Consider the following 27,529-nt stretch of genomic DNA (forward strand, 5'->3'; position numbering starts at 1 on the left):
ATTGTTTCGATAAACTATGGTGGAAGTGTTCTTTATGATTTAAATAAACTCTTCTGATGGGTATTTAATGGATACCTGAGTTGTTACTTTTGAAGAAAAACATTGGTAAAAGAAGTAAACCAGCCTCAGGCTGAAATGCACAGTTGGTTACTGGCTATGGTGATCATCTCCTAATTTATTCTAATCTTAAACGGAATTTGATCCCAGTGATGAAAGATGGTTTTGCCCACAGCTATTCTTGACCCGGAGGTAGGTTGTGATTTGTTAGCATTCATGCCACTTTGATACACATCTAAAACTGCTGAACTGTTTTTTCTAGTCTCCCTGTGGTAGTGTGGAATGGGGACCACTTGCTGAAGATCACAGCAAAAGCTTCATTTTTTTTTTTTGCCATATATTCTATTTTGTCTTATTGTAGAAGAACATGAAAAATGACTTTGGAAACATTATGGGTTGTTCAAAATCTTATGGAATTATTTTCTGCTCTTTGAATGTATCTAAAAATTTTACTATAAGGTGTCACAGCTGTGTTCACTAATTGTTAGACATGTTTTTTTCTTTACAAAGTAGAGCTGAACAAAATCCGACAATCAGTTTTTAACTAGTTGGAGTACTTCTTTGCACTCAAGGCAAAATTCAGTTACACTTTTCTAAGGTCTTACGTTATCATTCAGCAACACAGAACTAACCTGAAGTCTGCTCCAAAGCTGTTGAACAAACAGAGGAGGGGCAATTCAAGAGAAGTCTTTTTTTGATTGTCCCTTAGCAATGAAAGATGTCATAAGCATAAACAGAATGAAGGAAGGGTTCCCACTGAACCTTGGTGTCAGAGGTCTGTCAGCATTAATTTGTGATTATCAACATGAACAGGGAAAAGAGTTTGCATATAAGAATTTTCAATCTGAATGTGACTACGGAGTGGTTCAGTATTGGAAACCAGCGGGTCAGGAGTCCCAGAATTAGGAGAGTGCTTTCTTCAATGTGAAACAAATCATCTGAAGAAACTCTTGTTAGTTAGTAGATAATGTTGGGGCTATGTGTGAATCTTTCCTTTATTGCTAGGAGCAGCTGTCCCCCAGACTCACCCTATAACGATTCTTAGGTGACATCTTACTTGCTTACAGATTTTTGAAAAACATTAAGATAAAACTCTATTTCTGTCTTCTGTTTATTAGATGCAGAAGGCCAAATGGCAGAACAGCAACACAGTAATACAGTTTCACTGTGAAATAAGTAGGTCCACACATTTTCAATCTGCAGTTGTTAACTAGCAATAAATGAACTTGATGCATGTGTAGTCTTAAAATTCACTCAGTGTGTAATTTTTTAAAGCTACCGTAAATATCTCAAATAGGGAAGAATAATTTGCAATAACTAAAGATTTTAACTTCAGTAGGTTTTAAGCTGTCTGTGTTTTGAGTGTTAGTCAGAAACTCTTTATCTGGTACAGAAACTTTATAACCAAAGGAAATGTGTTCAAATAAATGAACTTGCTAACACCAGAAAGGAATGTTCTTCAAAATACTGCAAACAAAGTATAAGGTTAAATGCATCAAGAGAAAAGAAATGGGAGAGTGGAAGTGCCTTTAAATAAATGTGATCCAAATCTTATTTATCAATCTCTTATTTATACACCAAGACCTCCAAGCCCAAAATAAACTGGTTTGCTTGTATTGAACTCAAAACAGAGGCAATAGATCATAGTACACTGCTTGAGCTGCACAAGTCATACTAGGACCATTTTCATTCTGTGTTAAATAATTAGCATAGAGATGGTTCCAGCATGGGAGTGGTGGCCTCTCTCATGGCACTGGTGCACACCACACTCATTCTTTGGTGCAGTAAGTATGTCTTGTTCCACCTTATGCATCAGTTGAAATGCCAGTCCTAACACTTCCAAATAAGTCTTCAAAAGCTACAATATTAAGAGTGCTGGGCACTCAGAAGTTGCATACATTTCTTTCCAGTGTGCTCATTCCTTTGTACATAAGCAGCTGTTTTTCTTGTTGCAGCTTTCCTGAAGGATAAAAAGGACACGAGTATGTCAACCCCATTTTATTTTAAAGCTATGTTAAAAGATTAGCTGTATTCATTGTTACATAGGCGATAAGTACATGTCATAGCCAGAAGTTAAATAATCTTTGCTCAAACTGTTGGAGAAGTAAGCCGAAAGCTAAGTAGAGGTGTGTTTTTAAGAAAGGGCAGCTTTGATTAACAATATTATTTATGAAGACAAATAGTGTCTGCAACTAATTAAAGCCAATCAAACTAACTTACTCCATTCAGTGCACAGACTTGCTTTTTTGGGCAGGATGAGAACTATTTCCTGATTTAAACCTTGGTTAGTGTACTGAAGGAGCAAGCTGACATAATTGTATGTGATAGATCAGGCAGATCATACCCTTGAGAGGGTCAAGAATGGCAATGTGTACAGGAACACTGATCGCCTTGTTATATAAATCCATTCAGTTGCAGAAGTGTCACAGGCTATTTATAAAATTGAGAGTAGTCTATCATGTAGGAAACCCTGCAGGGGATGCCTGTTCCAAAAATTCTTACCCAAGTCTTCCTCCAGTTTTGCATCATCTTGTCGTGCTCATTGATGGCAGTTCTCCAGGTAACAAATTCTTTGGTCCATCCATCCTGACCAGCACTATCTGAAAATTGTAAGTGGGATGATTACATAACCAAGCAACGGTGAAAGGAAGCTGATAACAACTCAAGCAGGACATCCTGCGAAGGACCAGTCCAGAAGGAAGCCAAGACACCATTTTATCATTCATTTTGCTCTACAGTTACTTGGAAATAAGTTCTGTTCAAGTGGTCATGTCTCTTCTGCTCTGCAGCAGACTTTATAGCCTCCAGTGTGAACAGATTTAGTGCTTGAGGTTCCTTTTAGAAGCATGGGAGTACTCCATTTAGAGTGTACAAAGGCCGGGGAGGAGAACAGTATAACACAGCTGACTTTTTCAGTAATGTTATGTAGTGAGTTGTCCTCCATTCCATATTTGAGAACTTAAGATGGATTATTTTACTGGATCTTGATAAATTTTTACTTCAAGTCCTGTCTACCAACTATTTTTTTCTTTCAGTCCCTACCACTATGGTGGTGACATCCACAGTTGTAGTATTTTCTATTTTTCTTTTCATGACACTAGTGGCATAGGATGCTTTTGAGCACAGTGGAAGCTGCCCTCTGCTTTACGCTTACTTACTTTCAGTAGTTTCACTGAGGTGCTCTTCATTTAGCTTCCAACCCTGAGTTTAGAATAACTGGGATGATAGCAAGCTGACTTGTACCACTTCTACTCTGCTTTTCTCTACCATTGAAAAGGGCTGGGTTGAGCTGTTGGAGACAAATTCACATTTGACACTGACCAGCTAAATATGAATTATTCTAATCCTTCTTCCTACCAAAACAATCCATTCTACAGCACCTTCATTGTGCCTGGTACCTTTTTGAAGGCTGTTCAGACTTTCTGCAGGTGTGGGTATGTTCTCAAAAGCTAGTTGCAAATAGTGCTCAAGTTGCCTTGGTCAGTTCAGGGTGCGTAAAGATCTTGCCCAGGTGCTTGATTTACCTGACTGACTTCAAGCCTAGTGAGCATCAAAATAAAGAGGTAGGAACTGATCCTGCCTGACTGCAGGCAATTCATGAAACGCCTGACCTTGAAATGCACCGTATGGTGGGCATTTCTTTTTATCACTTTAGTTCTTAGCATTAAAGATCTTTTCTTCATTACCATATACAGTTCTTGCAGAGTGTTTTTGTTTAATATTCACCTTACATCCAATCTGTGTCCATTAGTTTAGCAGTTTTGGTTTCATTTCTAGATCATAACTGCTGATTTGCAGGTTAGTCCTGTAGGAGAGTGTGGAAGAAACACCTTCTATGGTTGTAAAACCTTTTCGTACATAACTGAAGTGGACACTAATACAGTAAATGAGAGTTAGTATCTCCACATAAACTTGTGTGCAGTGATTATAAATCAGGATCAGGACACACACAGCATACATTCAGAACCAGCCTACCTTTATCTTCTGCTGTGATGAGTACTTCTGATGCTGTGTTCCCAACTTTTGAGATGAATGAACATTCATATTTTGTATTTTCTGACACTGCATCGTTCACCCAACTTAGAACATGCAGTCTGCCATCAAACAGCATATGAGATTGCTCAGTGATGCATGCCTTCATCCTCTGCCCATTCTTCTTCCAGACAAAGTGTGAATCACTTGGACCTATAAAAGTGTCAGTCAGCTTACTTTGGGGAAAAAAATGATACAACTTGTGTCTTTGAAAAGAGAACAAAAGCCTAGGACCTTAAGATTACATTCAAAGGCATAAAATGTTTTATTGCAATGTTTCTTAGGTCCAGTTAGCTGCAATTCTGGGCACCAAAAGGATGGGATAGAGAGCTAGTATTGAGAGCTTAGGTTCAAGACAAAGTTGTAACTAAGTTCATATGTACTAAGGAATTTTGTGTGTGTGTTCTCACAAGGGGGACCTGACCCACAAACAGGGTAGACCAGATAATGAAGATCAGCACCATCGGCCTGTACCTGAAGTACCTGAAGAACCGGGCCACCCTACAGCTAGTGTCTGGTACAAAGCTGAAACCATCAGACGTGCCTTCTAAAATCTGAAGCAGAGGCCAGGAGGGGAAAAAGTTCAAGAACTCAGGGTGTCAGAGATGCTGGAACTAATGAAAGAAACAGAACTTGAAGAAGTGTAGAACCATTAGTCACAGCAGGCAATTAGACAAGACAGAACTTGGGATCGGTTTGGATCAAGAACAAAGAGCAATCTAATCTTTTACCCTTGTTGCTATTATTCGTCTTAACCTGCGAGGACAGAATCTGAATAAATCAGAGATTGACAGTAGCCCAGAGGACAGAACAGCTGTTCCCAGAAAATGAGCAAGGTTGGATGAAGTGTACTTGGCACCATCAGAGCCTTTTCATTTAAAGGAAAGGTATCTCGGCCAAAATAAGAACATCACAGTAATTCTGACTTCTAAAATGTGCCTGTTTCTTCCCTGGGGCTTAGGATCCAGACTAGCCTTAGCAAGACAAGATGTAAAAAGAAACTTGGAGTAAAAGGAAAATAAAGGATTTTTGCAAGTAAGTGTTGAGAGAACAGGCAACCTACTACAAAAGGCAACTTTTACTATGCAAACTTTTTATTGCAAATTGATATGGAATTTTCACTACATAAAATACCTGATTCTTGGCCCGTGTCCTGAAAAATAGTTAAATTTTGGATTGCTATGCAGGTGGACAAAAAAAAAAAAAAAAAAAAAAGGTAAGTAGCCTGTACATCTATGTGCTTCCTTAGCCTAATCTTTCAGAAACAGAACTAATAATCCTCTGCAACTACAGAGAAATAAATCCGAAGTGAGTGCAAGGCTGAAGTACAGAGAACGTGATCTAATTAAGACATGGTAGATTTCATGTCTGAGGGAAAGAGGTGTGGGGGAGAGGGAGGTGGCACAATCCTGAGAAGGACTGATGACAGCTCTGACAAAAGTGGGGAGGGCAAGCATAAGCGGAACTGCAAACAACTAGCAAATAATATTCTTAAAAAAAAAAAAGTCATTTATAGATGATTGCACGACTTCTGTGATTAAGAGAAGGTAGGTTACAGCTAGCTAAAAACATGGGAAATTGGGACCATGACCACAGACAACTTACAAAATCTAATGAAGGTGGTATTTAGACAAATGGAAAGAAAAGTAAGTAAATACAAACAGACCGAAATAGAAGTCTTGAAACAGAAAGCAAGGCTTTGAGATACTGGGCTTTGCATCCACCTTTTGAAGAGCAGACTTAACACTGGATTAGAAGTGCTAATGGATGCCGCAGATGAGTGCTGAAAAACTCAAAACCACTGTGTTAGCACTGAAAACAAATCAGGCAATAGTGTCAAAAGAAGTGGAGATGACTTGGAGGAGCGAAGACTAACTTGGCCACTGTAAAGATCAATGTGCTGGGGCACAAGCCTCAGGATGAGTGTAAGAGTTATTACTCTGGCATCGTAAAGCCAAAAGCCAGGTGCTTGAGTAAAGCCACAAGCTCACAAGTTTTATGAGCCGTAATTCAAGCTCTAGGATGTGACAATAGAGCTATTTATTACCTAAGACCACGGGTTTGAAAAGCACTGTTTTAGGGCCCTGCAAGGAAGTGGCACGTTGAGCACAGGACGCTTCTCTAAACATACTTAAAGCGTTTCATGTTACTGTTCACACCAAAGAACCCACTCACTCTGTTTTCCGGTGTTAAACATCACAGGTGTCTGGGAAATGCTGCCAAGAGCTCGCTGTAGACACATTTCTCCAACAGTAAAATCCAACGGTTTCCTACTATGAGAAGTTTTTCGGGCCTCGTTGCTTTTGGCCAGCCCCTGAGCAAGCTGCAACTGGGCGATTTTACCCTACCTTTGTTTTCTGTGCAGCCAGCACTGCAGTTCCTCAACAGCAAGATCTAGGTTCAAGCACTAGTCAGGGTTTCTTTCGAAGATAAAATAAATGAATCCAAGTTTATATTCTACATTTGCTACTGTTGCTATAATACAAGTGAAATACACATCCAGTGCAAACTTTAAAATATTAATGGCTAAAACATTTATTTACTTACGTGGCCATCCATTTTAAGAATGCTTGAAAGATTTAAGAAAATGATCTTTTTAAAACATTATAATAAAGCAGAGAATTAAACAGCAAGCCAGATTAGACATGTAAATAGCTACATTTAACAATGAAAGGTATTCCAAACAGTTAATTCTGAAAGCATTGTTTCATCTCAGTAAAATCAGCATTTGTAACCTAATTCACCCTCTTACCTGGTCTAGAGGTTAACATATCCTGGAGGAAGGTTAACATTTATACAACAAAATACTATTTAAAAAAAAAAAAAAGGAAGAACAAACTTGTTGCACTTTCTGAGCTATCCCCTTTCTTTGCAAAAGTCCATAATAATTTCTAGCGTGCATAGAAGCATTTGTTATTTTTTCATGTAGATGTCGTTTTCTATTCCTCTGCTGTCAGCATTTTGTGTGAAGTGTTACTGCCCATGTAGGTGAAATGGGTCCCGTAACCTGCTTTGAGTCAGGCAGGTTTGTACAAACCATGTATTTAGCAGCCTGATGATTTTGTCTCAGGATCTGCAGGAATAACTCCAGCAGCTGTAGGTAGCATTAAAAACCTGAACTATTTCAGCTGCTTGCAGAGTAAGTTTCTACCTGCCCTTTAAATTTATTCATTAAAGCATTGGTTTAAATTCCGTTTTAGCTGAAAGTCAGTCAATCAGTAAATCCAGCTACAAAGAACTGAAGAATACAGCTACAGATTCAGAACAGCATGCTGGTGGACCCCACGAAACCGCACCGAATCGAGCATTTGCTGTATATGCATGAAATCCTACGAGACATACGGCTTTCAAGATAGCTTGGAGATACTAATTTAAGAGCAAGAGATTATGGATTAAGCACAGCTCACTGACATACGGCTGGAGCAAGGGGGTAAGAGGGAATAGCAGCCCCTCTGGTTCCCCTTGCCAGATGCAGGAACGTGTGCCTAGACCTGAGCAGATGTTTCAGAGCTACCTGGGGAGGAGGCTATGCGGTGAAATGCTCAGGAAGTGCTGCTACACCTTGCTGTTGGCTTAATGCACTGTTTTTCCTCACTTTTATACAGTTCTTGGAGATAAAAGGGTAACAGGAAAACTAAACTTCCCCCAAAATGACTCACAGAAACGTTTCAACATTGAGGTAAAACAAAACAGAGCCAGAAAGTCCAAGCCTCCCAGCTAAACTCATCTCAAAAGGCTGACAGCAAATAGAAATCCAGTGAGGATAGCTGCTCAGAGGTATCCTCACAAAACATTTCTAGCAGCATAATAAAAGTTGTTTTTAATAAATGCCCATAATCTGGATATAGCATTGCTACAGGTGGCTATCCTCAGTGATGAGGCTTTAAGGTTTGGGGAGAAAAAACAAAACAAAACAAAACAAAACAAAACAAAAAACAACCTCTCCTTTATTCCCCAATACTCACCAAAACTTTTACAAAGTTCACAACAAGTATCAGATTAAGGGAAAAAAAAAAAAAAAAAAAAAAAAAAAGCCTGGCATCTGGAGTTAACATTTGCTATCTAGCTTGCATTGCAGCTTTGGCTTGTACTGAGTGCTACTGAACCAATCATCCCCGATCTTCAGAATGCCAAGATCATACAAGCAGCTCATTCAAAGCAGGGATTATGTTTTAAAAAGACTCCATAATCTGGATGCAGAAAGATTATGTTCAATCAGAGATCAAAGCACAGGAAAAGGTGACACAGCCCCTAGCCATTAATATGGAAAACAACCACCAGCACTTCCCAGCGAGTGAATGGAAGTTAATATAGGAGGCTGGCTAGCATTTCAGGAGCTGAAGGGGTCTGAGTCACTGCTGCTGACAAATTAGCAAAATAACAAATGGAGCAAACATTTGCAGTGAAGGGCTGCAGACTGGAAGTGGGGAGAAGGAATCATTAAATTGAGACAAGCATCTCTGCAATTTTCTGAAACTGGTTTATCAGGCAAGTCCTTTTATTATAGTTTTTATGTCAGATAACTGGGTTTAATTTTTTAAAAATGAGGTGCAACCCATTATCATTCTACAAGTGACAACAGTTTATCAGCGCTTAAAAAAAAAAAAAAAAAAAAAAAAAAGAAAAAAGAAAAAGAAAACAGATCTCTAAGATGCCAACAGAGAATATTATTTCCAAGAGCAAATAAACCAGTTTGAAGAAGCACGGCATACTCCTTCAAAACTCTGGTGCTTCTGTTACCTCACTGGTACATTTGTGTGACAGCACATCTCAAGCTGGTGCAGCCTTATCTGAACAGATAAGGAGCAGGAAGGGCTGGGCGAGAAGCACGAGCCTCATTAATGCACAACAAAGTAGCCATCCCCAGAGGAGGCAATGCACAATGCATATCGATGAAAGTAGGACACGGCATCTGCCTCCTCAAAGAAACGTAAAAGCAGACTGGGAAAATGTCTGGCTGGTCTGAGATGAAAACGCAGAGCATACCTGCCTGTGCTTCCCAGCACCACAAGCACTTGTTAGCTATTATTATCTGAGTGGCTCCAAGGCAGGAGTTTGCAATTGGAACCCAGGTAATTGCCTGCAAAGAATAATTAAATGAAGTCCAAACTAGGGGCTAGAGCAAAAGAAGTGTGGAGTTTCCAGTTCCAGTTTGCCTATTTTTGCCTCCACTCTGCCCTGTCCCTGTCCCCCCATCAACTAACAAAGCTATGGCGTTAAGTTGTAAAATACGGTGAAAAAAAAAAAAATAGAGACCATAGCTATTTTAGGGAGCAAAATGCTCTCCAGAAAGCATTCCTTCTCTCCAGAGAGTACAAGATATTGAATTTGCTCCACTGTTTCCTGGACAGATGTAGTGACTGGAAGAGAAGAAAATGAGATATTAATCTCCACCGCAGGCACAGCGCATGCGGCATGTTGAAGCAGCTCTGGTAAGTAATGTCTGCAAAATGGCTCAAAAAAAACAAACAAACAACAACAACAACAACAACAAACAAAAGAACAACAGCTATGCTCCAAATCAGTACCCAGCTAATCAGCCATTGTATTGAGGGATTAATTACTAAAAGCCTATAGGTTGTAGCTCTCCAAGGAAGAAAAGTGGAGAGGTAGTCCCTTTGCAAACAGGGCCAGTGGGGGTAACGAGAAGTCTTGAGGAAAAGCACGTGGAAGGCAGCACTGCCTGCACGCCACTCCAGCCCTGGTCCAAACCTCCTGGGTCTCACCAGGCAGAGCTGGGAAACCCGGCTTCCCTGCCCAGGAAAGGGTTTTGGGGTTACTGCTCAGTGCTGAGTCGGAGCTGCATGCTAGGCAAGGAGAACACAGCACACGTGGTTATTCTGAATTACGAAATAAAGGCCAGGAGGTCAAATAAAATCCCGTAAGCAAATGGTGTAACGGAGCAAATGTACAGCAAAGAGAAATCTCCTGAGGTTTTCAGAAGACGTGCTGAGAGGCAGGTGGATGTGCAGCAAGCTTTGCCTTTTACCTACAGCTAGTCGTACCGTAAAAGCTGCCACGGATTCCTGAGCACATCTTTTTCTTACGTGGCTGTGGTTTCCCAGTGGCCATGTGTGCATGAAATGCAGCAGGTGAACGCTGCTGCTTCCCACAAGTTCTCCTTGGCACGGTTTTTACCCAGACTAGAAGGTACCATCTGTTTTCCTGTCTCCAGAGACCTTCTGACAAGCCCAGAATGGCTTGGTTCAACCTGTGCAGATATTAACCTAAAACTTCCAGACCAGTGCAATTCCAGCTCTTGGAAGACCATCCATGTACTTAATTTGCCTAAGTCCTCTGCTGACAGATGATACAGCTGATAAAATTCAGCAGTGAATACTCAAGAACACTTACAGATTTCACTGGTTTTCTTTGGTAACATGGGATAGGCTACAACACGAAGGCAGTTTCAGACTTTTTAAGCTTTAAGCACATTACAACAGCAATAATTATTTGCAGGCTACAATTACTAGTACTAACAGACTCATTTCCTCATGGGGAAAAAGATTGTAATGTTTCTTATGTTCTAAGTATTTACAAAATTATCAAAAGTCATAGAAGAGGAGGTTCTCCAGCTGCACCTGATTATTCATTGCACAGGAAAAGCCTGTGCGAATACAGTCAGCTGTATATCGTACAGGACAGCATTCGGTTCAGAAGAAAAATAAGGAAGGAAAGCTTCTGAAGAGGAATTAATGATATACTCTTTATTTTATTTCTTCCCCTCACTCCCCTCCTTTATCTTTAGGTGCCTTGAGCTTAAATTATGCATACATTGATCTTAGTCTTGACTAGACTCTTAGTCTTAAAATGTTACAAAATAAGGAGATGGCTTTCTTGCACACAACTGCATGTATCTGTTAGTGTGGCCATAGACTTTGCATATAAAAGTCAAACCTGCTGTTGATGCCAGAACTTAAGAACGCTGCACCCACATCATAGTCCCTACAGAAACTGATTTTTAGCCGGCTTGCAGGTGTCACTAAGGAGGAACCACCAGAGCCAAGGCAGCACCAACACTTAGCAAGGTTTGTAGTTTCTGCACGCAGGTGGATGCAGGAGGGCCACAGCAGACCCTCATGTCTGAAGCAAGCACTGCCAACGTGCTGGCAAGATGGTGGCAGCCTCATGGTACCTGGAGGGGGCTACAAGAAAGCCGGAGAGGGACTCTTATCAGACAGTGTAGCAATAGGAGGAGTAATGGTTTTAAACTAAGAGAGATTTAGATTAGACATTAGGAAGAAATTCTTCACTCAGAGGGTGGTGAGGCCCTGGCACAGGCTGCCCAGAGAAGCTGTGGATGTCCCATCCCTGGGGGTGCTCAAGGCCAGGCTGGATGGGGCTTTGGGCAACCTGGTCTGGTGGGAGGCTGGAACTGGGTGGTCTTTAAGGTCCCTTCCCACTCAAACCATTCTGTGAGTCTGTGATTCTGTGATTTTCAGACACAGTAACATGGATACTTCTTCTAGTATCTGTGGTTTTTATTCAGAATATGTCTGCAGTGTGTAATTGATTCTATAACCTTAAGCAATGACTTCCAAGTCCTTTTTTGTTAATACATTATAGGAGCAATTTCAAGTTTTGAAGTTATCTTCTAGATGCAATTTAAATAATAAAAAATGTGGCACATCACAGATCCGCAGGAAGGAATGGTTTTATCATGCTAAGATCGCTTCAGGTAATGAATGTTCACTCAGAGCAGAAATCACTGAAAGAAACGGTACAAAACCACAAAATGACAAATTACCACTTGCTATCAGATAACTGTAGCCACAGGTGTTGAAACTGAATTGTAGGCAGGCAGCAGGCAGTAAAACACCAGAGGTTTGCGAAGGAGCTAATTCATACACTGAGCTACAGAACTGCTCCAGCAGGTAATATTCTAGCATTCCCAAACAAGGACAGGGATAAAGGTAAACCAAACACAGGTTAACAAGTAACCACACAGATTAAAGTCAAGGGCATTGCTTCAAAGCATCACCACATAAAACTCTATGATTCCATGATTCAGATAAAATTCAAAATATACTACACACAAATCAACAAAATGTTTCAGGCAGTTCTGAAGTATTTATGTAGTGGATTTCCCTGTGAGATGCAGAGCTTTTCCCCCTCCTCTCCCCTGTCTCTCAGTTCTAAGTGCATTGGCCTCAGAAAAGCCAGACCTCAGGCACCTGGACACAGCCTTGGGCACGGTCGGGTCTGGCTCAGGCTGCAGATGCTCTCTGGAGTCAAGCCATCTGCAGCAGCGCCCTCACAGCCCATTTTCCCCACTCTCCTGCACGCCTTTCGGTGTAACTTAGCAGTTCCTTGCCAGCATAGCGTCAGTGAGTCGCTCGTGATTCTGATTACAGCGAGTTACGGATCTTTTCCTGGACTGACGTGGAAAGCTGTCTTGCACTGCCTTTAAAATAACGTAACCACAGGGAGCAGCCACTGCAGTACATGGGATTTTATTATGTGTCCATCTCAGTATGTCTGCGAAATAACTCCTGTAAACTATGTTCCTGATTTTGCAGAGCTTTTGTCTCACAGGGTTATTGAAATTAGACCAAAAAGTTAAGCAGCATTTATGGGAAACCTCTAGCTCCAGACAAACTAAGGGAAGTGGTTAGACTTCTTGACAGCATGGAAACTGATGGAGTGCATCCGCAGGCCAGAAATACAAGAGTGAAGCATAATGTTTTGCACTCCTTCTAGACTCCATCTGCAAATGTATTTAAAGCATTGCTGAGCACACTCAGGATATTCTCGGATGCCATGCATCTGCCATGACAAGGTGAAGGATACACTGCCCTGCAGCTGGGAGCGGGGGTGATGTCAGTGCCACCACAACCACCGAGACACCGCCCAGTTCCTCCTCTACCTGCACTCAGCAGAGCGCACCAGACAAACGCACACAGGTGTGTACAGCGTCAGCTCACTGCCTCTCCCCTGCACCAGACAGCGCAGTATTTCATTCAGTGTGCTTGAAGGCAGCCTGAAATGCTCTTAAGCTGTACTGAAGAAAGCACACAGTAAACCTAGCATGTTGTTGAAATGGCCCGCTTACAAGGCAGCCACGTGTTGTCCTTCAGAAAGTTTTCAGGTTAAAACATGTGGGATGGGTAAGAGAACTCACCAGCTCCTGCAGAGTTCCCAGACAGCTTGAAGCAGATGCTTACAATTAAAAAATAAATAAATGAGTAATTCTCATGAAAATAACGTTAAGATCTTAAATAAGCTTCAGTCTGACTGTGTGATGTGGCAGTCTGTGCCTATAATCCATCACAGGGGGGGAACTTGCCTATCCCGCACCCTTTGTTCGGAAGGCCAAGCACAACACTTAACTCTGCCAGTCCCATTTTGCCCCTCTGTTCTTTGCAAACACATTTTACCTTATGTGTTTATTTTTTATCCTGCTGAGGGAAAAAAAATGAAAATAAAAAATTCCATTACAGCTATGTTTATGGGAAGAAGTATCAACAACCAGTGGAGGAATGTGAATAAACCCAAGCAGAGATCTCCTTGAAGAAGCATTTGCCAGCCCCCGGCTCCAGACAGATTTGTACACCCTGACACGCCGGCCACAGAAGGAAGCAGCAGGCCAGCATCAGGTCGACATGCTGGCTTGTGCTTGTTGTTTTTTAAAACAAATGAATAAAGCTGTAATTCTGGGCACAGGAAGGACACAAGGTACCAGCCAGGCATCTTGTTTGCCAAGGAGAAGGGAAGCCCCGTCCATACGACACAGCCACCCCTTGCCTTCTGAGCGGAGGGGACTGCAGCTGGCTGGCTGCCCCCGTGCCACCACTGCGGCTCTCAGGGGACAGCTTCTGGTCACAGCTCCTGCCCCCGCCTGCCCCTGCTCCCTCGGGCAGCGAGCTCCACAGGCTGCCTTTAAGACACTGCTTCTTCCTTCTCAAGCTCACTACCAGGGCCATTACTGACACACTTAAAAAAGCCGGCCATGAATACCATGCTAAAACACGTATGTTAAAGCAATTTTAAAATAAACTCCAGATCTGTAGTACCATTATCAAACCGCTTAAATCCTTTGCGCTATTCATGCTATTACTCCTTTTTTTTTTTTTTTTTTTTTTTTTTTTTTTTTCCCCTTGGTGAACAATAAAAGGCTTCTTGAGCATCTATAGCAGCAGTGAGCAAATTATTGCTAAAAGCCCTGACCCCACTGTTGCTCTTTCTGGCCTTGAAAAAACAAATCGTGTCTTTGGTAAGACCTGCTTTAATGAAGATTGATGCATTGTGATCTGATTCCATGTAACATTTGAACAATCACAGATAGCCCAGTATGAAACAATGCTTTTAAATTAATCTATTTCTTTTTTCTTTTAACGAATGAAGTTACATTTTAAGACCTGTCCAGGTATTAAATTCATTAAACTCCACTTAAACAGGCAACTACGGTCCAGACAAAAGCTGAAAGACAAATGTTGAATTTCTACAGGAAAAAAAATAGCTTTGACTTTCTCCTGTAACATCAGACAGTACGTTCCCCATAAAATGGAAATTATCATTACCAAAAGTACTCTACCGTGTGAAATAAGTAAGAATGAAAAAGAATACCTGACCAGGTCTAAAACAATATGCAAAATTCAAATTTGACAGAAGTTTGTTTGTTTGTTTAATTGCGTACATCCTCACAGTGAAAATATTTACCTTAAACATCCATACGCAATCATGATTTAGCAGGCTCCTTCAGCATGCAAATGAGCCTACTGAAGTCAATCGACTATTAACAAACTGAAGTAGGCCACTAAATCAGAGCCTGTATTTTGCATAATGCCATTTGCAGTGCCTGACTCTTGGTAAAAAGCATGTTCACAAGACATCCTGGAATAGTCCTTTTTCTTTTTTTTTCTTAAAAAAGAAGTCAAAAAGAAGAGCATGTACATTGCATGGCCACACATCTAAACCTTTAGTGCAGAAAATACTAGTTGACACAGGGGTCCTCCAACTTACCTGTGGCTTGGCAGAAGAGGTGAAAGTGTCCCCCGACACTAACATGCTGTGCCTGGTCACTTAGGAAAGGTGGCAACAACATGACCTTTACAGGGTCTGTGCTAGACCAGACATCAGGCTGGGTACTGGTGGGTGAAGGAGGTGAATCACTTCCCACACAGGACAAAAAGGAGGTACCAGTAGGAGGGAAAGGTATAGGAGATGAGGCTGTGCGACAGAAGAGGACAGAAAAGAAAAAAAGAGGGTACTAAGGAAAAAAGTTGCAAGAAATACATCACACATTGAAGAAATAATGCAAGAAGACAAATGAATTTTAGAAGGGTAATAAATGGAAGTGTCCCTAGAGCACTAGGAAAGAATGCTTTCCTCCTTCACCCACGTCTTTTCCCATCCTTCCAATCCCCCACAGGGCAATAACCCATTTAACTGAAGCTGAGAGTCTTCTCCCAGCTCTTGACAAAAGTTTTCATTTTTTTCCCCCCTTAAAGGCAACCACAAGGAACATGAGTACTTGCAGTACGGAAAGGAGCGTCGTTATGTCAACCTTCATAAAAGTCAAGGAGTAATACAATTTATTTTAATATTTATTCTGTTATATGTACATAATTAAAATAGAAAAATAAAACCGAACTGAATCTTATAAAATATAAACCGTTTACACTAAGATGGTCTAAATTAACTTTGCATGGATGTTCAACATAGAAAAGCAGCCCAGGCATACTGCTATTTACTGTTAAAACGTACTCTACTTCTAGTCATATTTACAGAAATACGCAGTGAGAGGAACAACTCTTCAGAACTGTACCGCACAAAATGCTTTTAACAGACAAACAGTGCTGTTGTGAACTGCGCTTAGAACAAATGCACATTTTCACTTTTGCAGGCATGATTCACACAGACAGTTCAAATGACTGATTGTTTGAGCAGCTCCAGTTTCAGTCTCCAGTTGCATAGGAGATTGATTGGTAGGTGTCATCCAGAAAGGGTGACGCTGCAAAGACTTGTCACAAAAAAAAGAGGTTGAGTTATATCTGAATCTGAAAAAGAAGAAAAAAAATCGGCAACGTTTTCTCATCAGGCTGTATCCTAACAGTCCATTCCAGCGAGTCACAAGTTGAGTTATTGTCGGGAATTCTTCTCAATTCCCATTTCGCTTCCACAGTGCAAAAAACCTCTCTGTGTCACTGCTAACTGACAGTTGCTTGCCTGTATTGTTTCATTAAAAAAAAATAAAAGAAAATGAAGAAATCCAGTTTTGTATAGAAAAAGAAAATGTGTCCAGCTTGCTGTTTAAAGAAGAAAAAAAGCATTCCTAAATCTATCATTTTCTTCCTTCCCCCTCTTACTCCAGTCCACGTTTTGTACCAATATCGTTGTACCTAAATTTCTAAAAAGCAGCAAGGAAAAAAGCCTTTAAACAAGATTATCCCTGAGAGTCTTACACAAATCAAGCCAACTATTATCCCCATGTTTCTTAAAATCTAAGATATTTAAAGAGCAGTTAAAAAAATTAACTTTAACAAACTAAAGAGACCTAGCGTGCCAAAACACAAAACATAAAACTAAAAATAATCACTAGAAGCAAAGAAAAAAAATGTCCCAATCTGGACAAAAGTCTATAATTTACCAATCTGATAAACTAAACTTAATTTCCAATTTGGAATTCAAATGAAACTAGAACTTTTTTTAATGGCAGCTAAAAGATGTGCAGACTGAAGTACTTTTTAAAGCCAACTGAATTAGTTACTTTTATCCTATGAAAGTAAAGGGCCAAGAAAGGAGTGGGCAACTGTTCACCAGAGTGAAGTGCTCAGGGTTGGGTGGAAAAACCAGGAATAAACAAATGGGGATCTGAAACTGGCCATTTAAAAAAAAAAATGACAGTACAATACAAGATGCTATGGTCTGCAGACAAGAACACCGCTTCTGTATCTGGTGAGATCTGAATGCAAAGTGGCTTGCAGAGCAGCTGAAGCGCGAGAAGCCCACGATGGCTCAGCGGTCACGACCACGCGCTCGGTGTTCAAAGCTCGCCGTGGCACCGCAGCTGATTTCCACCACCGAAACTGAAGATCGCGTCCTTCAGTCTCCCTCCACGTCTGAGTCAGCGTACTTGAGCTCACACTTCACATCGAAAGGCTTGTCCTTGGCCTCCCTGGGCGCCAGCACGTCCCCGGGCTGGAGCTGGCCGTTGCCGCAGTCTGGCTCCGTCTCGTAGCCGGTGTCGTGCGCCGGCTTTGGCTGCTCCCCACTCTGGTGGCTGACGCTGCCTTGCTCCACCAGGGTTTCCTTCACGCTTTGTTCGCAATCAGAAAAATCTGACTTTGTTTTTTTCTTACCCAGCAGCATGACTGAGCGAAACTTCAAGCACTGTCCTGGCAAATACCCTTTGTAACAGTTGTAGGAGAGCAGGCACAAGAAGAGGATAAAAAAGAAGAGGAATAGGAACATCAACAGAAAGTTATCGTTGGACTTCAGGAACATTGTCTTTTCTGGGACTGCGTCAGGGATTGAATTGAAGAGCTCTGTGTTGGAGGCCACGCTTGTTAGGACAGAGCCAATGGGTTTTGTTATCCTTGCAGTTGTCACTGGTACAATCTGAGTGGTTGAGGTTTGAGCAGTAGAGCCCTCGGTTGATACAGCTGACACTTTCGGCACATCACTATTACCTTCTGTGGGTGCAGCTGCCACCGTCGGGCCCGCTGTTGTATGCTGGACTTTTTTCAGTTCCAAAACATGCTTCGCCAACACTTGAGAGAATTTCTTATTCTTCACTTTTTCTTCTGACAAACACTGGTAAACACCACTGTCTCCTTCCGACAAATTGAAGATGAGCAGTGCCTTTTCCAGCAGGCGGTATTTGGGGCTCTCCACTCTCAGTACGTCATCTTTGAACTTCCAAACTACCTGCGCCAGATTGGACTTTTGAGAACACTTGAGCTCTGCTGTGCTCCCATGCTTGAATGTATGCTGTAGGGAATTCTCTCTTACTTTATCTGGAACATCAAAATAAATGTGCAAAGTATCAGCAATGATTCCTGCTTGGTCTAATCTGTACAGTTTCATGAGACCGTGCTAGTTGTAATGGAAAGATTACGGTGTTAAGATTATCTGACAAGACCACGACAACAGCATGCAAGAGTCTCAGTGAAACGCTCAACTACAGCTGTGTACAGGAAATCAGAAAATACTATGAGATTGGACACCCCAAGCTCCAAAACAGCCTCCATTTCCAGGGAGTGGGTGAGACCTTGCTGATCCACAACTGAGCGTGCCTCTGAGAAGAGTCATTATTTGAAACAAAATGCTGAACTTGGTATCACTTTAAAAGCAATTAGTGCATTTTAAAGTAGATCAGCAACTAGAAAATATCCGAGAAGAAATCTGACAAAAGTGCTGGTACTCAAATCTCTTCTGAAAGTATCAGCACCTATATTTCATGCCCACAATGATGTAACTAACAAGCGAAACTCTCACAGCAGTCCTCGCTATGCTTGGATTAGAAATGAAAACAGTGGAGCAAAGTGCTGTTTACTGCAATACAAATCTTCTGTAACACTAGTCCTCTTTAAGATCATGATCTGATGTCAGCAACATGCTATAAAAAAAGGATCTGTAGTTACTTGCCTTAAAGCACACTGGAGAGCACTTCAGTTGCTCTGCATGATGTTCTGAGCCCCCCTCTCCTCTGATCATAAAACTAGCTTTTTTCAGGATCATTTCATCTGATCCAGCAGCAATAACCAAGCACTTATCAAGGCTCACAGCAGAATGTCAAATGCTGTTATATCACATAGACAGAGGCCTCTGTACTAGATATACTTATGAGAAATAGTGCTTTCATTCACATGGCACTGTGGAGGTCATTTCAGAGGTTTGTGCACTGCACACTGAAGTGTACACAAATACAGACATTTTAAGACAACATAAAGGCCATACAGATGCTCAAACATTAAAATGCAGAATTGCATACCTATTAAGATATAACCAAAAGTCCAAATAATCATGGAAACAAGCTGAACTAAACACTACTGTTCCACTATTCCACCTAGACATGTGAAGAAATAGCTCTTCAAAGACTGTAACTCACCAGAACAAGAAGATGCATCTCCACCTATATTCTGGATCCAATTCCTGTAAAATATAGCACAAATATTGCAACTTCAAATCTTATTTCCTTATTTTTTCGTGTAAAATGAAATTTGTCTTCTAGCACGAGCAGGTATTTTTGACAGATGCAGTTAATGGATAGAAAAAAAAAGTCTACATTTGAAAATATTCAGATAAAAATTACTGGTAAGGAGCAAGACTGATATGATACTGACTGCAACTGTACGGTAATCAAAGGCTGCCATTACCTTTCAATTTCACTTTCTTTAAAAATATCAACGCAGGAAGCTTCAAGGGGTTTCCAGGCACAGTAAGGATCCCTTGCTAAAACGCAGTCAACACAAGTGGTGTACTTGTCGCAAAATGCCACAGGAGACTGAACCACGCCGGAATTCGAACCAGCATAGAGGTATCTTCTGCCCTAAAAACAGACACACAGCCCATCACTTTCTCAAACTGCAACAATCAAGTTCATGAAGCAACTGAAAAGTGTTTAAAAGTAAAGAAGTACATGCATACAGCTGTGTATCTGTAAAAGCAGCTTTACAATATTCAGTGATACCAGAAGTGGAACAAGACAAAAGAACAAAAAACTGAAGTCAATACACTTTATGGGAAAGGAAAACTACTGCCTAACAGTAGCTTTATTAAATATTTTTTCTGCAAATATGAATGCACTGAAAACCTTCATAAAAGGGAAGCCAAGCATATGCTAATGACAAAGCTGCAAAGGGCACATAAAAGCCCCAAAAGGGAAGAAGATTTTCTACATACGCAGACCACTCCTGCTCTCTTTAAACCAAAGCAGCCCTACTGCAGACCATCCAGATCTCTGCAGATCCATCACTGTCAGCCCTGCGTCTGAACCTTGTAACTGCCTACTTGCTACTCAAGTAGAGTTCAAAGGAAATAATGTTGGCATAATACCTAGCAAAAGGGTGGTATAAAGGAAATGACTGCTTGCCCTCCTGTTGCTGGGGATCACAAACAAGCCTCACCCTGAGCACACCAGGAAAATAATCACACTCATCCCGAACACCCGTGTTGTAAAAGATGGACAACTGCGTTTCACTCATCTGTTTCAAAGTTCAGGGAAACTGATGGCTAAAGGTACACTGTGAATTTACTCACCGCTATGCAAAGCTGCAAGACAGACGTCTACCCTGGAAGCCCAAAACATCAGTGACCTACCCTCTAGTGCTTTTGAGAGGCAGCATATACAAAGCCAAACAGTACACCCACCTACGCAGTGGATCTACTCCATCCAGAGTAGAATACTGGGTGAATTTATTGGCACTCTATAGCTGTTGTCATGGCAAAGAAGTCGGATCCAAGCATCAAGTGTTTTTTTTCTGTATTGCAGCTGCACAGATTTCAGTACGTAGAAATGCACTCAAGGGTTGTGTCTGCAGTGAGACTGCTCGACCCTGGCAGGATGAACATGGTTGCATAGGCAGGTATCCAAAAAAGCCTCCGAGTATATCAAGGCTCTTCATAAACCTCACATTCATGGTGCAGGCTTTTGTTCTTGACATCAAGAACAGCCTCAAGAGGAAAAAAAAAAAAAAAAAAAAAAATAGCTAACAGGGCATCTTAGAGCTGAACTGAAGTTTGGGAGCTCACTGTCACCTTCTCACTAAATTATGTGAAGAGGTATTCTCATGAGGACTCAGAACAGGGTAGTCTCTTTAATGCAATGAGCACGAGAAAGTCTGTTTTAAGAACAAACTAAAGAATGATGCAGTGTGTGTAACAGCAGTCTCTAGAGGATGGCAACAAGATCAAGCATAAATCAGTTTAGGTCCTTCATATATATGAAGTATATGAAGTGTTCAGATGACTTTCAAGGAAAAACTTGATCCTAGAAGACAAAAGACAAAACAGGACAAACGAAAAAAAAGAGTATACCGGCCCTGCTGGAAGAGAGACCTTGAAAGAGAACAAAACTTCAAAGACATACATTCAAATGCAGTCTTTCATCCTAAAAATTAACTTAGGTTAGTGTTAGTCTGTGCTCAAATGTCCCCAGAAATAAGTCTGCAGCACTGGGAGACACACGGCTTTCAAGGAAAAGCTTCCCACCCGGACAGAAAGCTCGCCCTGCTGCACTGCAGTCTGTTTGTCTCCCCCGTGCTCTGGTAGCCAACATCCAAGCTAGCAGGGCAACGCTGAGCACGGGCTGCAGTGCCTTGGCAGCCTGGGGGTTCAGGAAACAGGTGGGGAACTGCGCAGACCACTTGTAAAACCCAGACACACCTTCCAGCCAAACAGGAGTTACGAGGACCTGCCATAGGCTCCTGTGACCGACTGCAGCCCTCCAGGCAATGTGAAGGTGTAAGAGAAGGGCCTGGAGAGTACTACAGTACAGTGTTCAGAAAGGATTCCTACTCCAGGGTGGTCTGAAGCCCACCATCATGGGTAACAACTCTTGCCTGCGTGTGGATGATCAATTACTACAGGATGCTACCACACATCACAATACCAGCTGTATGAAGGACTTCAGTTGTATCTAACTGCAATTCCTTACTGGCTGTCCAAGGAGGCAAAAACTCACGCTTCCAGGACAGGGAGCAGAAGTAACCCCCACTTGGCTGGTACCACAGTTACACAACTTCCATGAGTCCAGCACCACCCGAGCCCAAACTCTAATTCATCACTGGCAAGGACTGCTGCCTTCATGGGAGTGTGCTGGACAGCACTGCTTCAGCTTTTGGTGTCAGAAGTTGTTCCAGCCACATGGAGGTTTTTACTTCCTGAAGATAAAGAGATTCTGCACCACAATACCATGAAGGAAGCTGTGTTTTATTTTAATTCTTAAGTATGAGAGAACTTTTGGTGTGAAAAGACAGTGCATTCCCTATGAAGTCCCTATGCTGTGTTTACATGGCTCTCTTTCAGGAATACTCTTGAGTAACTAAGAACTTGGCAGCTGGGTTCAGGACGCGTAAATTCAGTGCCACCATTTCTACATCAGGTTGCAATGCCCATCCCTTCACTACCACTTCCCAGGAATGGAGGAACCACAAGTAAGCCAGTACATGAATGACTGCATAACGTACCCACAATTACAAGAATGGATATTAGCTTGTGGTCCTATCAGAAGTACAGTAAGTGTGCATTTTTAATTCCAACCCTATAGCTGACATTTTCAAAAGCCATCTGGTCATTGTCTGGGCCAGCCTGCTGTAGGTGGCCCTGGTTGAGCTGGGGAGTTGGACCAGATGACCTCCAGAGGTCCCTTCTGACCTCAGCCATGCTGTGGTTCTGTGATCTGGCCCGTATGATGCATCATATATACAAATACAAAAACAGAGATATTACTGAAATCTATGAACATGGAAGTTTTTAATCACATTGACTTTGATCTGTCTGTCAAAAGTATATTCTATCTTCTCAACACTTTTTTTCTGTTACAAGCATGAAAGGACTATTAAGCATGCAAGATGAGCTTGGAAGGATTTTGGCATACTGTTCATTTCCAGAGAATAGATCACGTTGGCAGTGTGTTTTTTTTTGTTGTTGTTGTTTGTTTGTTTTAATAGGACACAAAAGTAAAAGCTGCTCTTAAGATATCTTGGCACTATTCCTAAATCCCTAACATCTGAGAATTCATTGATTACTGGGTACTTACCAAACATCAGTAGGATTACTACACACTTTTAAACAGAGCCATTCTTTCCTTAAGGAGTCCAGAAATTTCAACAGTTGAAGGGTCTGATGGTAAAAGCCACTGTTTAGGGGTAATACTTTTGTAGGCATTTATGGATCTGCAAGTCTGAGTAACTAGGACCAGAAGGGCTAGTGTACAAGACACACAATGTGATTATCCTCCCATTGTTGAAAAATCATTCTGGGATTAAACCCAGGAATTGTTTAATAATGATGAACGACCACTGGGTTTGGAGCCTGCAGCAAAGCTTGTGTCTTCCAGCTGCAGCTGAAGCCCTCCCTTGTCTGGCGGGCAGGACCTCACCAGCAGTGCAGTACTGGAATGCAGCACCGAAGTGCCTACTCTCACAATAAATCTACCACACAGAACCAGCCTGCAAAGTTTGGGACAGCAGAAATCAATTAAATACAAAATTTGAGTCTCTCTGCTAGATAAGACTGCTCTTCTGTTAGGCTTACTTCCTCAGGAAAAATATACCACAACTCTTCTATTACTTCTCTGAGGATTTTTCCTCATGGATTTCTACTGGCCAGAAGGGGTCAGGATTTTTACATTACTTCTAACCTAAAAACTGGTCCCTTTAATAAACAGCTTACAGTTTTCAGCTCCTGTACGAGCAATCAGACTGAAGACTGGCACACCTGTGCCCTTCTCTCATCACCGCCACCACCACCACACACACACCTTCCCCATATCTGCACACTTTCAGAAGCATGCTACCTATCCAGTGCAATGGAATGTATTGGGTAATAAATAGATTGATACCGCTGCAGAGATTACAGGTGCAGCCTTCAGCGGTTTGCATAGTCATGGTCTTTCATCATGACAAGGTTACAAGTTACAAGATTACTTAGTAAGTTTTGTGGAAGAGGAAAAAAAAATGATGAATGCTGTGATGCTTGTAGCACCTACTTTTTTGGATGAAAGCAAGAGTGTTTGGACTGGCTCAAAGTTTGGGAAAAGCTGTGTTTCTTCGATAATATGCATTCCGTTTTCATAGCTGATAGCTTTGTGCAGGGCTCCTTGATCTGAAACAAGAGAGCAGTGTATTTAAGTAAGATTCTTAAAACAGAAAGACATGGAGAACTGCACACTTACTATGATTTGTATCAATTATCTGCTTGCAGTGCAGCTGAAGACTTCACACCTTTCTGTGCCAAAGGCAACCATTACACGTAAGGAGTTCTGAGCAAGAAAAAACATTCTGGGGGCACAGAATGACCTCTTAGGGATTATCTCATGCATGGTTTTTGTTGCACTCATTGCACTTTTGCAGTTCTTCTCCTGCAATTGCTCTTCAAAGCATGCAAGGTTCTCCACTAACTCGCAGTGGCTCCCCACTTTTTAGTGAAAATACCACCTGATGTAAAAGCGCTGTAAACATGGAAATCTTTTGAGTTTGTTAGAGCATATCTCAGCCTAGAGAAACATCATTAAAAAGAGTGTTTTGCAGAACTCACCTGTACTGATGAACATAACATCATATATGGTACCATTGAGTGCTCTGACTCTGTCCACTACAATCTGGGTGTACTTCACATCTCGTTTTACTAGTCGGGGTCTGTCTCCCATTGGAGTCACAGAATCATCCATTAGAGGATGATCTTTAACAAACTGCAATGTTTTGTCTGGTAAATTCAGAGAACTCATGTAGTTCGATGCTCTGGCTTCATTGTTTATGCACTAGTATTTAAAATTAAAAAAGAGAGACATCAAATTATATCATAACAGCAGGCACATGTATTTTCTTCTGCACATTATTTTGGCCAGTAAGGGCACCTTTACATTATATTCATTCTACCACAGAAGCTACTCAGGTCCTGCAGCACCTTGGCTTCTGCAATATGCTGATCTCTGAGCAAATGCTTCATGCTATGTTTTTGTTTAGACACAAAATATATTTTTGGAAAACATTCTTTCTGGATTCCCATGCTTCTTAGCTACCTGTACCTGTCCTCTTATCTATGAGTAGCAACAGGACAACTGCAGGAAACATGAGAAAATCAGGAAAGCATGGAAGAGACCCAGCACTACTAACATTTTAGTTTGTAAAGCAACTTACTGTATTTGATAAACCTGTTGAACCTAGAAAGACAATTGATTTATACTTCTGTTCACCTGAACTAAAAAGTCTTTGATGCTCCCTAATGTATACTAATATCTATTTCACCACTAGAAAATGAGTAACAAAATAATGAAAATATGAAAACAGCAATTAACTCAACTATAAATAAATAAAAAAAAAAAACCACTTTGATCCCCAGAAACAACATTTGGAATAAATCACATGAAGCCTTTTTTTCTACAAAATCTTTATGACAGGAAACATCCATATCAGGGCAATCTAATACTATGCTTTAGTAGGTTTTTTTGTTTGTTTCTTTACTCTTGCACATTAAAAAACATTAGTCATTAAATCCAAGATACAGAAACTTACTGCACCAGGTCGAGGATTAGGAATTTCTCCATTGTACCGTACCCACTTGGTATGAGACTGTTCAACTGTAGCACTCTGCATATACTTTCCTTTCGAGAAGACTTCTTCTACAGTAGACATATTGTATGCACACACTGCTGACAGCCCCACATTATTCCTACAAGTACGGGAAGAAAGAGAAAAAGTCATGAGTAATTATTACTTGCTTTAGTAACCAGTCAAAATCAAAAGTATTCATCCAGGGAAAGACGGTAACACACTTACAGTTGTGGGGTAAAAACTCCATATATCACTGGTTCCTTCAAGGTTGGGGATTTGAGAATAAAGACATCATTGATAATATTGAAAATTAAATTCTTATCAGGGATGGTACAAATCAATCTGGCCTTGAGAAAGGATGTCCATTTCTTCTGTAAAGTCCTTAATCCTCCTTGGTCTCTCTTTTGGCATTAAAAAGAAGAGAAAAAAAAAAAAAAAGGAAGTGTAAAGGTGTTTGTGAGGAAGATTAGGCATCGTTTTTGTACTAGCTACAAGTACGTAAGAACTATATCTAAAATGCTACTGAACCCTTGTATTTTTTCTAAGATTTCATCAATAACTGTTAACATATTTATATACAGAAAAGTAAGGAAGTCAGTTTTGTTGTTGTTGTTGTTGTTGTTGTTGTTTTTAATTTAAGTCAACAGAAATAACACTGAATGGTTTCTGTCAACACCTGTGGCTAAGATGAGACATGGGCCTTCTAAAACACTGTATTTCAGCAGCATTTGAAGAACAGAGATGAGCAACATACCTTCATAAAACACACATGTTCATTAGAACAATTAAAATAAGTGTGCAGGTATTATACATATCCTTTCCTTTAAAAGAGATCAATAACGTTGTATTTGTTGTCTGACATCTAAGCATTAATGATTTAAGTTGTAATGTTGCAATATGCATTTAACTTCCTGATATTAATAATTCCATTAGAAAAAAATGCATCTATGGCCTAATCCTGTGAGCAATTACCATTTTTAATAAGGACATGCAGTATCATGACTTGAAGAAATAAAGATATATTTGACTAGACTAAAATGTTTCAAAATATTTGGTTCTTGAGCTGCAACTGTTACTTCTTTACAAAAGCAGAAGTATTTGAACACTATTAATATTTTCTGTTAATTATCCAGTATTGTTATGCAAAGAATTGAAGAAAATCTGCAAAAATTAGGTATATTTAAGTAAAATGTAAGTATAAATGCCTATAGATCTGCAATGTGCATCGATTCCTATTCGTATCAAACAGCAGCAATAAAGCTCTCATTCTACGATACTCCTGTTCTAAAGCATTCACAAGCTGTCAGTGGGCAGAGGGCCACAATAATAACTCCCATGTAAACCTGCCTCCAACTGCTTGTTTAAAGGAAATCTCAAGGGCACTAACTTGTTATTGATGTTTTGACTTCCATGTTTAAATATAAAACAGTAAAGTCAAAATAAAGCATTTCAACCTCATCAAAATGAAACGGCTAGATAAATTTCCTGTTGGAAAAAAAATACTGAGGAAATTGATACATTCCATTGAAAAGTTTTTTTTTGTTAAATCAACATTTTCTACTGGAAAAAAAAAAAAAAAGTCTTCCATCAGCAAGATTTTTAACCAACACTATATACTTGACTCAGTCTAATACTGAGGCTTAAACATACTAAGTGTGACAGAATTGGATGGATGGTGACTGTTTTGTTTGAGGTTCTGGCAGTTCTGCCAGCTTCGTGGAAGTCCCATCTGCTACAACTAGCTGTATCTACGGTAGAATAGTCTTGCTTGTATGCAGCTACTAGTCAAGAACTACAATTCTTCTCAAATGTCCTAGCTGCTCAGCAATAACCTCAGCAATAACCTGCTCAGCAAATAAGTCAGTTTTTCCCAGAGGACTGTACTTAAACTTAAAACAAACTTCAACAAGAACAAAGCAAACCACACAACAAGAATAGACATCTTTTGTCTGTCTTGTTCTTCCCCCTAGCTCCCAGAGGTGGGTAGAACACTCAGATGTACTGAAATTTCACCATTAAGTTAAATCAACTATTTGTTTCCAAAGCAACAATTAGACGTTTTCAGTTCTGAAAAACTGATTAAAATTGCTGATTCAATGAGATGAACCAATGAGATTTAACCACTTCCATTTAATTTCTAATAAATATTTTCATATTAATATGTTCTATTGATATAGATATACATATAATATAATATAAATAATTTGTATTAATATTTATAT

At 40.6% G+C, this 27,529-nt stretch overlaps 1 protein-coding gene across 4 annotated transcripts in view; it reads right to left on the minus strand.

Annotated features, from left to right (window-relative positions):
* Nucleotides 1–673: 673 nt before the first annotated feature.
* Nucleotides 674–27,529, minus strand: part of SEMA4D (semaphorin 4D) — a 45,225-nt gene continuing 18,369 nt past the window's right edge. The window contains exons 9-18 of one of the 4 annotated variants that reach the window (XM_032205307.1): nt 25,533–25,708; nt 25,269–25,425; nt 24,292–24,514; nt 23,744–23,859; nt 19,410–19,582; nt 19,142–19,185; nt 15,052–15,258; nt 4,033–4,242; nt 2,560–2,657; nt 674–2,017 (exon numbers count right to left, since the gene is read on the minus strand). In XM_032205307.1, coding sequence (XP_032061198.1) covers nt 1,973–2,017; nt 2,560–2,657; nt 4,033–4,242; nt 15,052–15,258; nt 19,142–19,185; nt 19,410–19,582; nt 23,744–23,859; nt 24,292–24,514; nt 25,269–25,425; nt 25,533–25,708 — 1,449 coding nt within the window. In that variant the 3' untranslated portion in view covers nt 674–1,972. Of the gene's footprint in view, nt 2,018–2,467; nt 2,658–4,032; nt 4,243–11,490; nt 11,798–15,051; nt 15,259–16,341; nt 18,048–19,141; nt 19,186–19,409; nt 19,583–23,743; nt 23,860–24,291; nt 24,515–25,268; nt 25,426–25,532; nt 25,709–27,529 lie in introns of those variants that run through there. The other 3 variants (XM_032205305.1, XM_032205308.1, XM_032205304.1) reach the window with 3 other exon arrangements.

This window comes from Aythya fuligula, chromosome Z (assembly GCF_009819795.1).
Source record: "Aythya fuligula isolate bAytFul2 chromosome Z, bAytFul2.pri, whole genome shotgun sequence".
NCBI lineage: Eukaryota > Metazoa > Chordata > Aves > Anseriformes > Anatidae > Aythya > Aythya fuligula.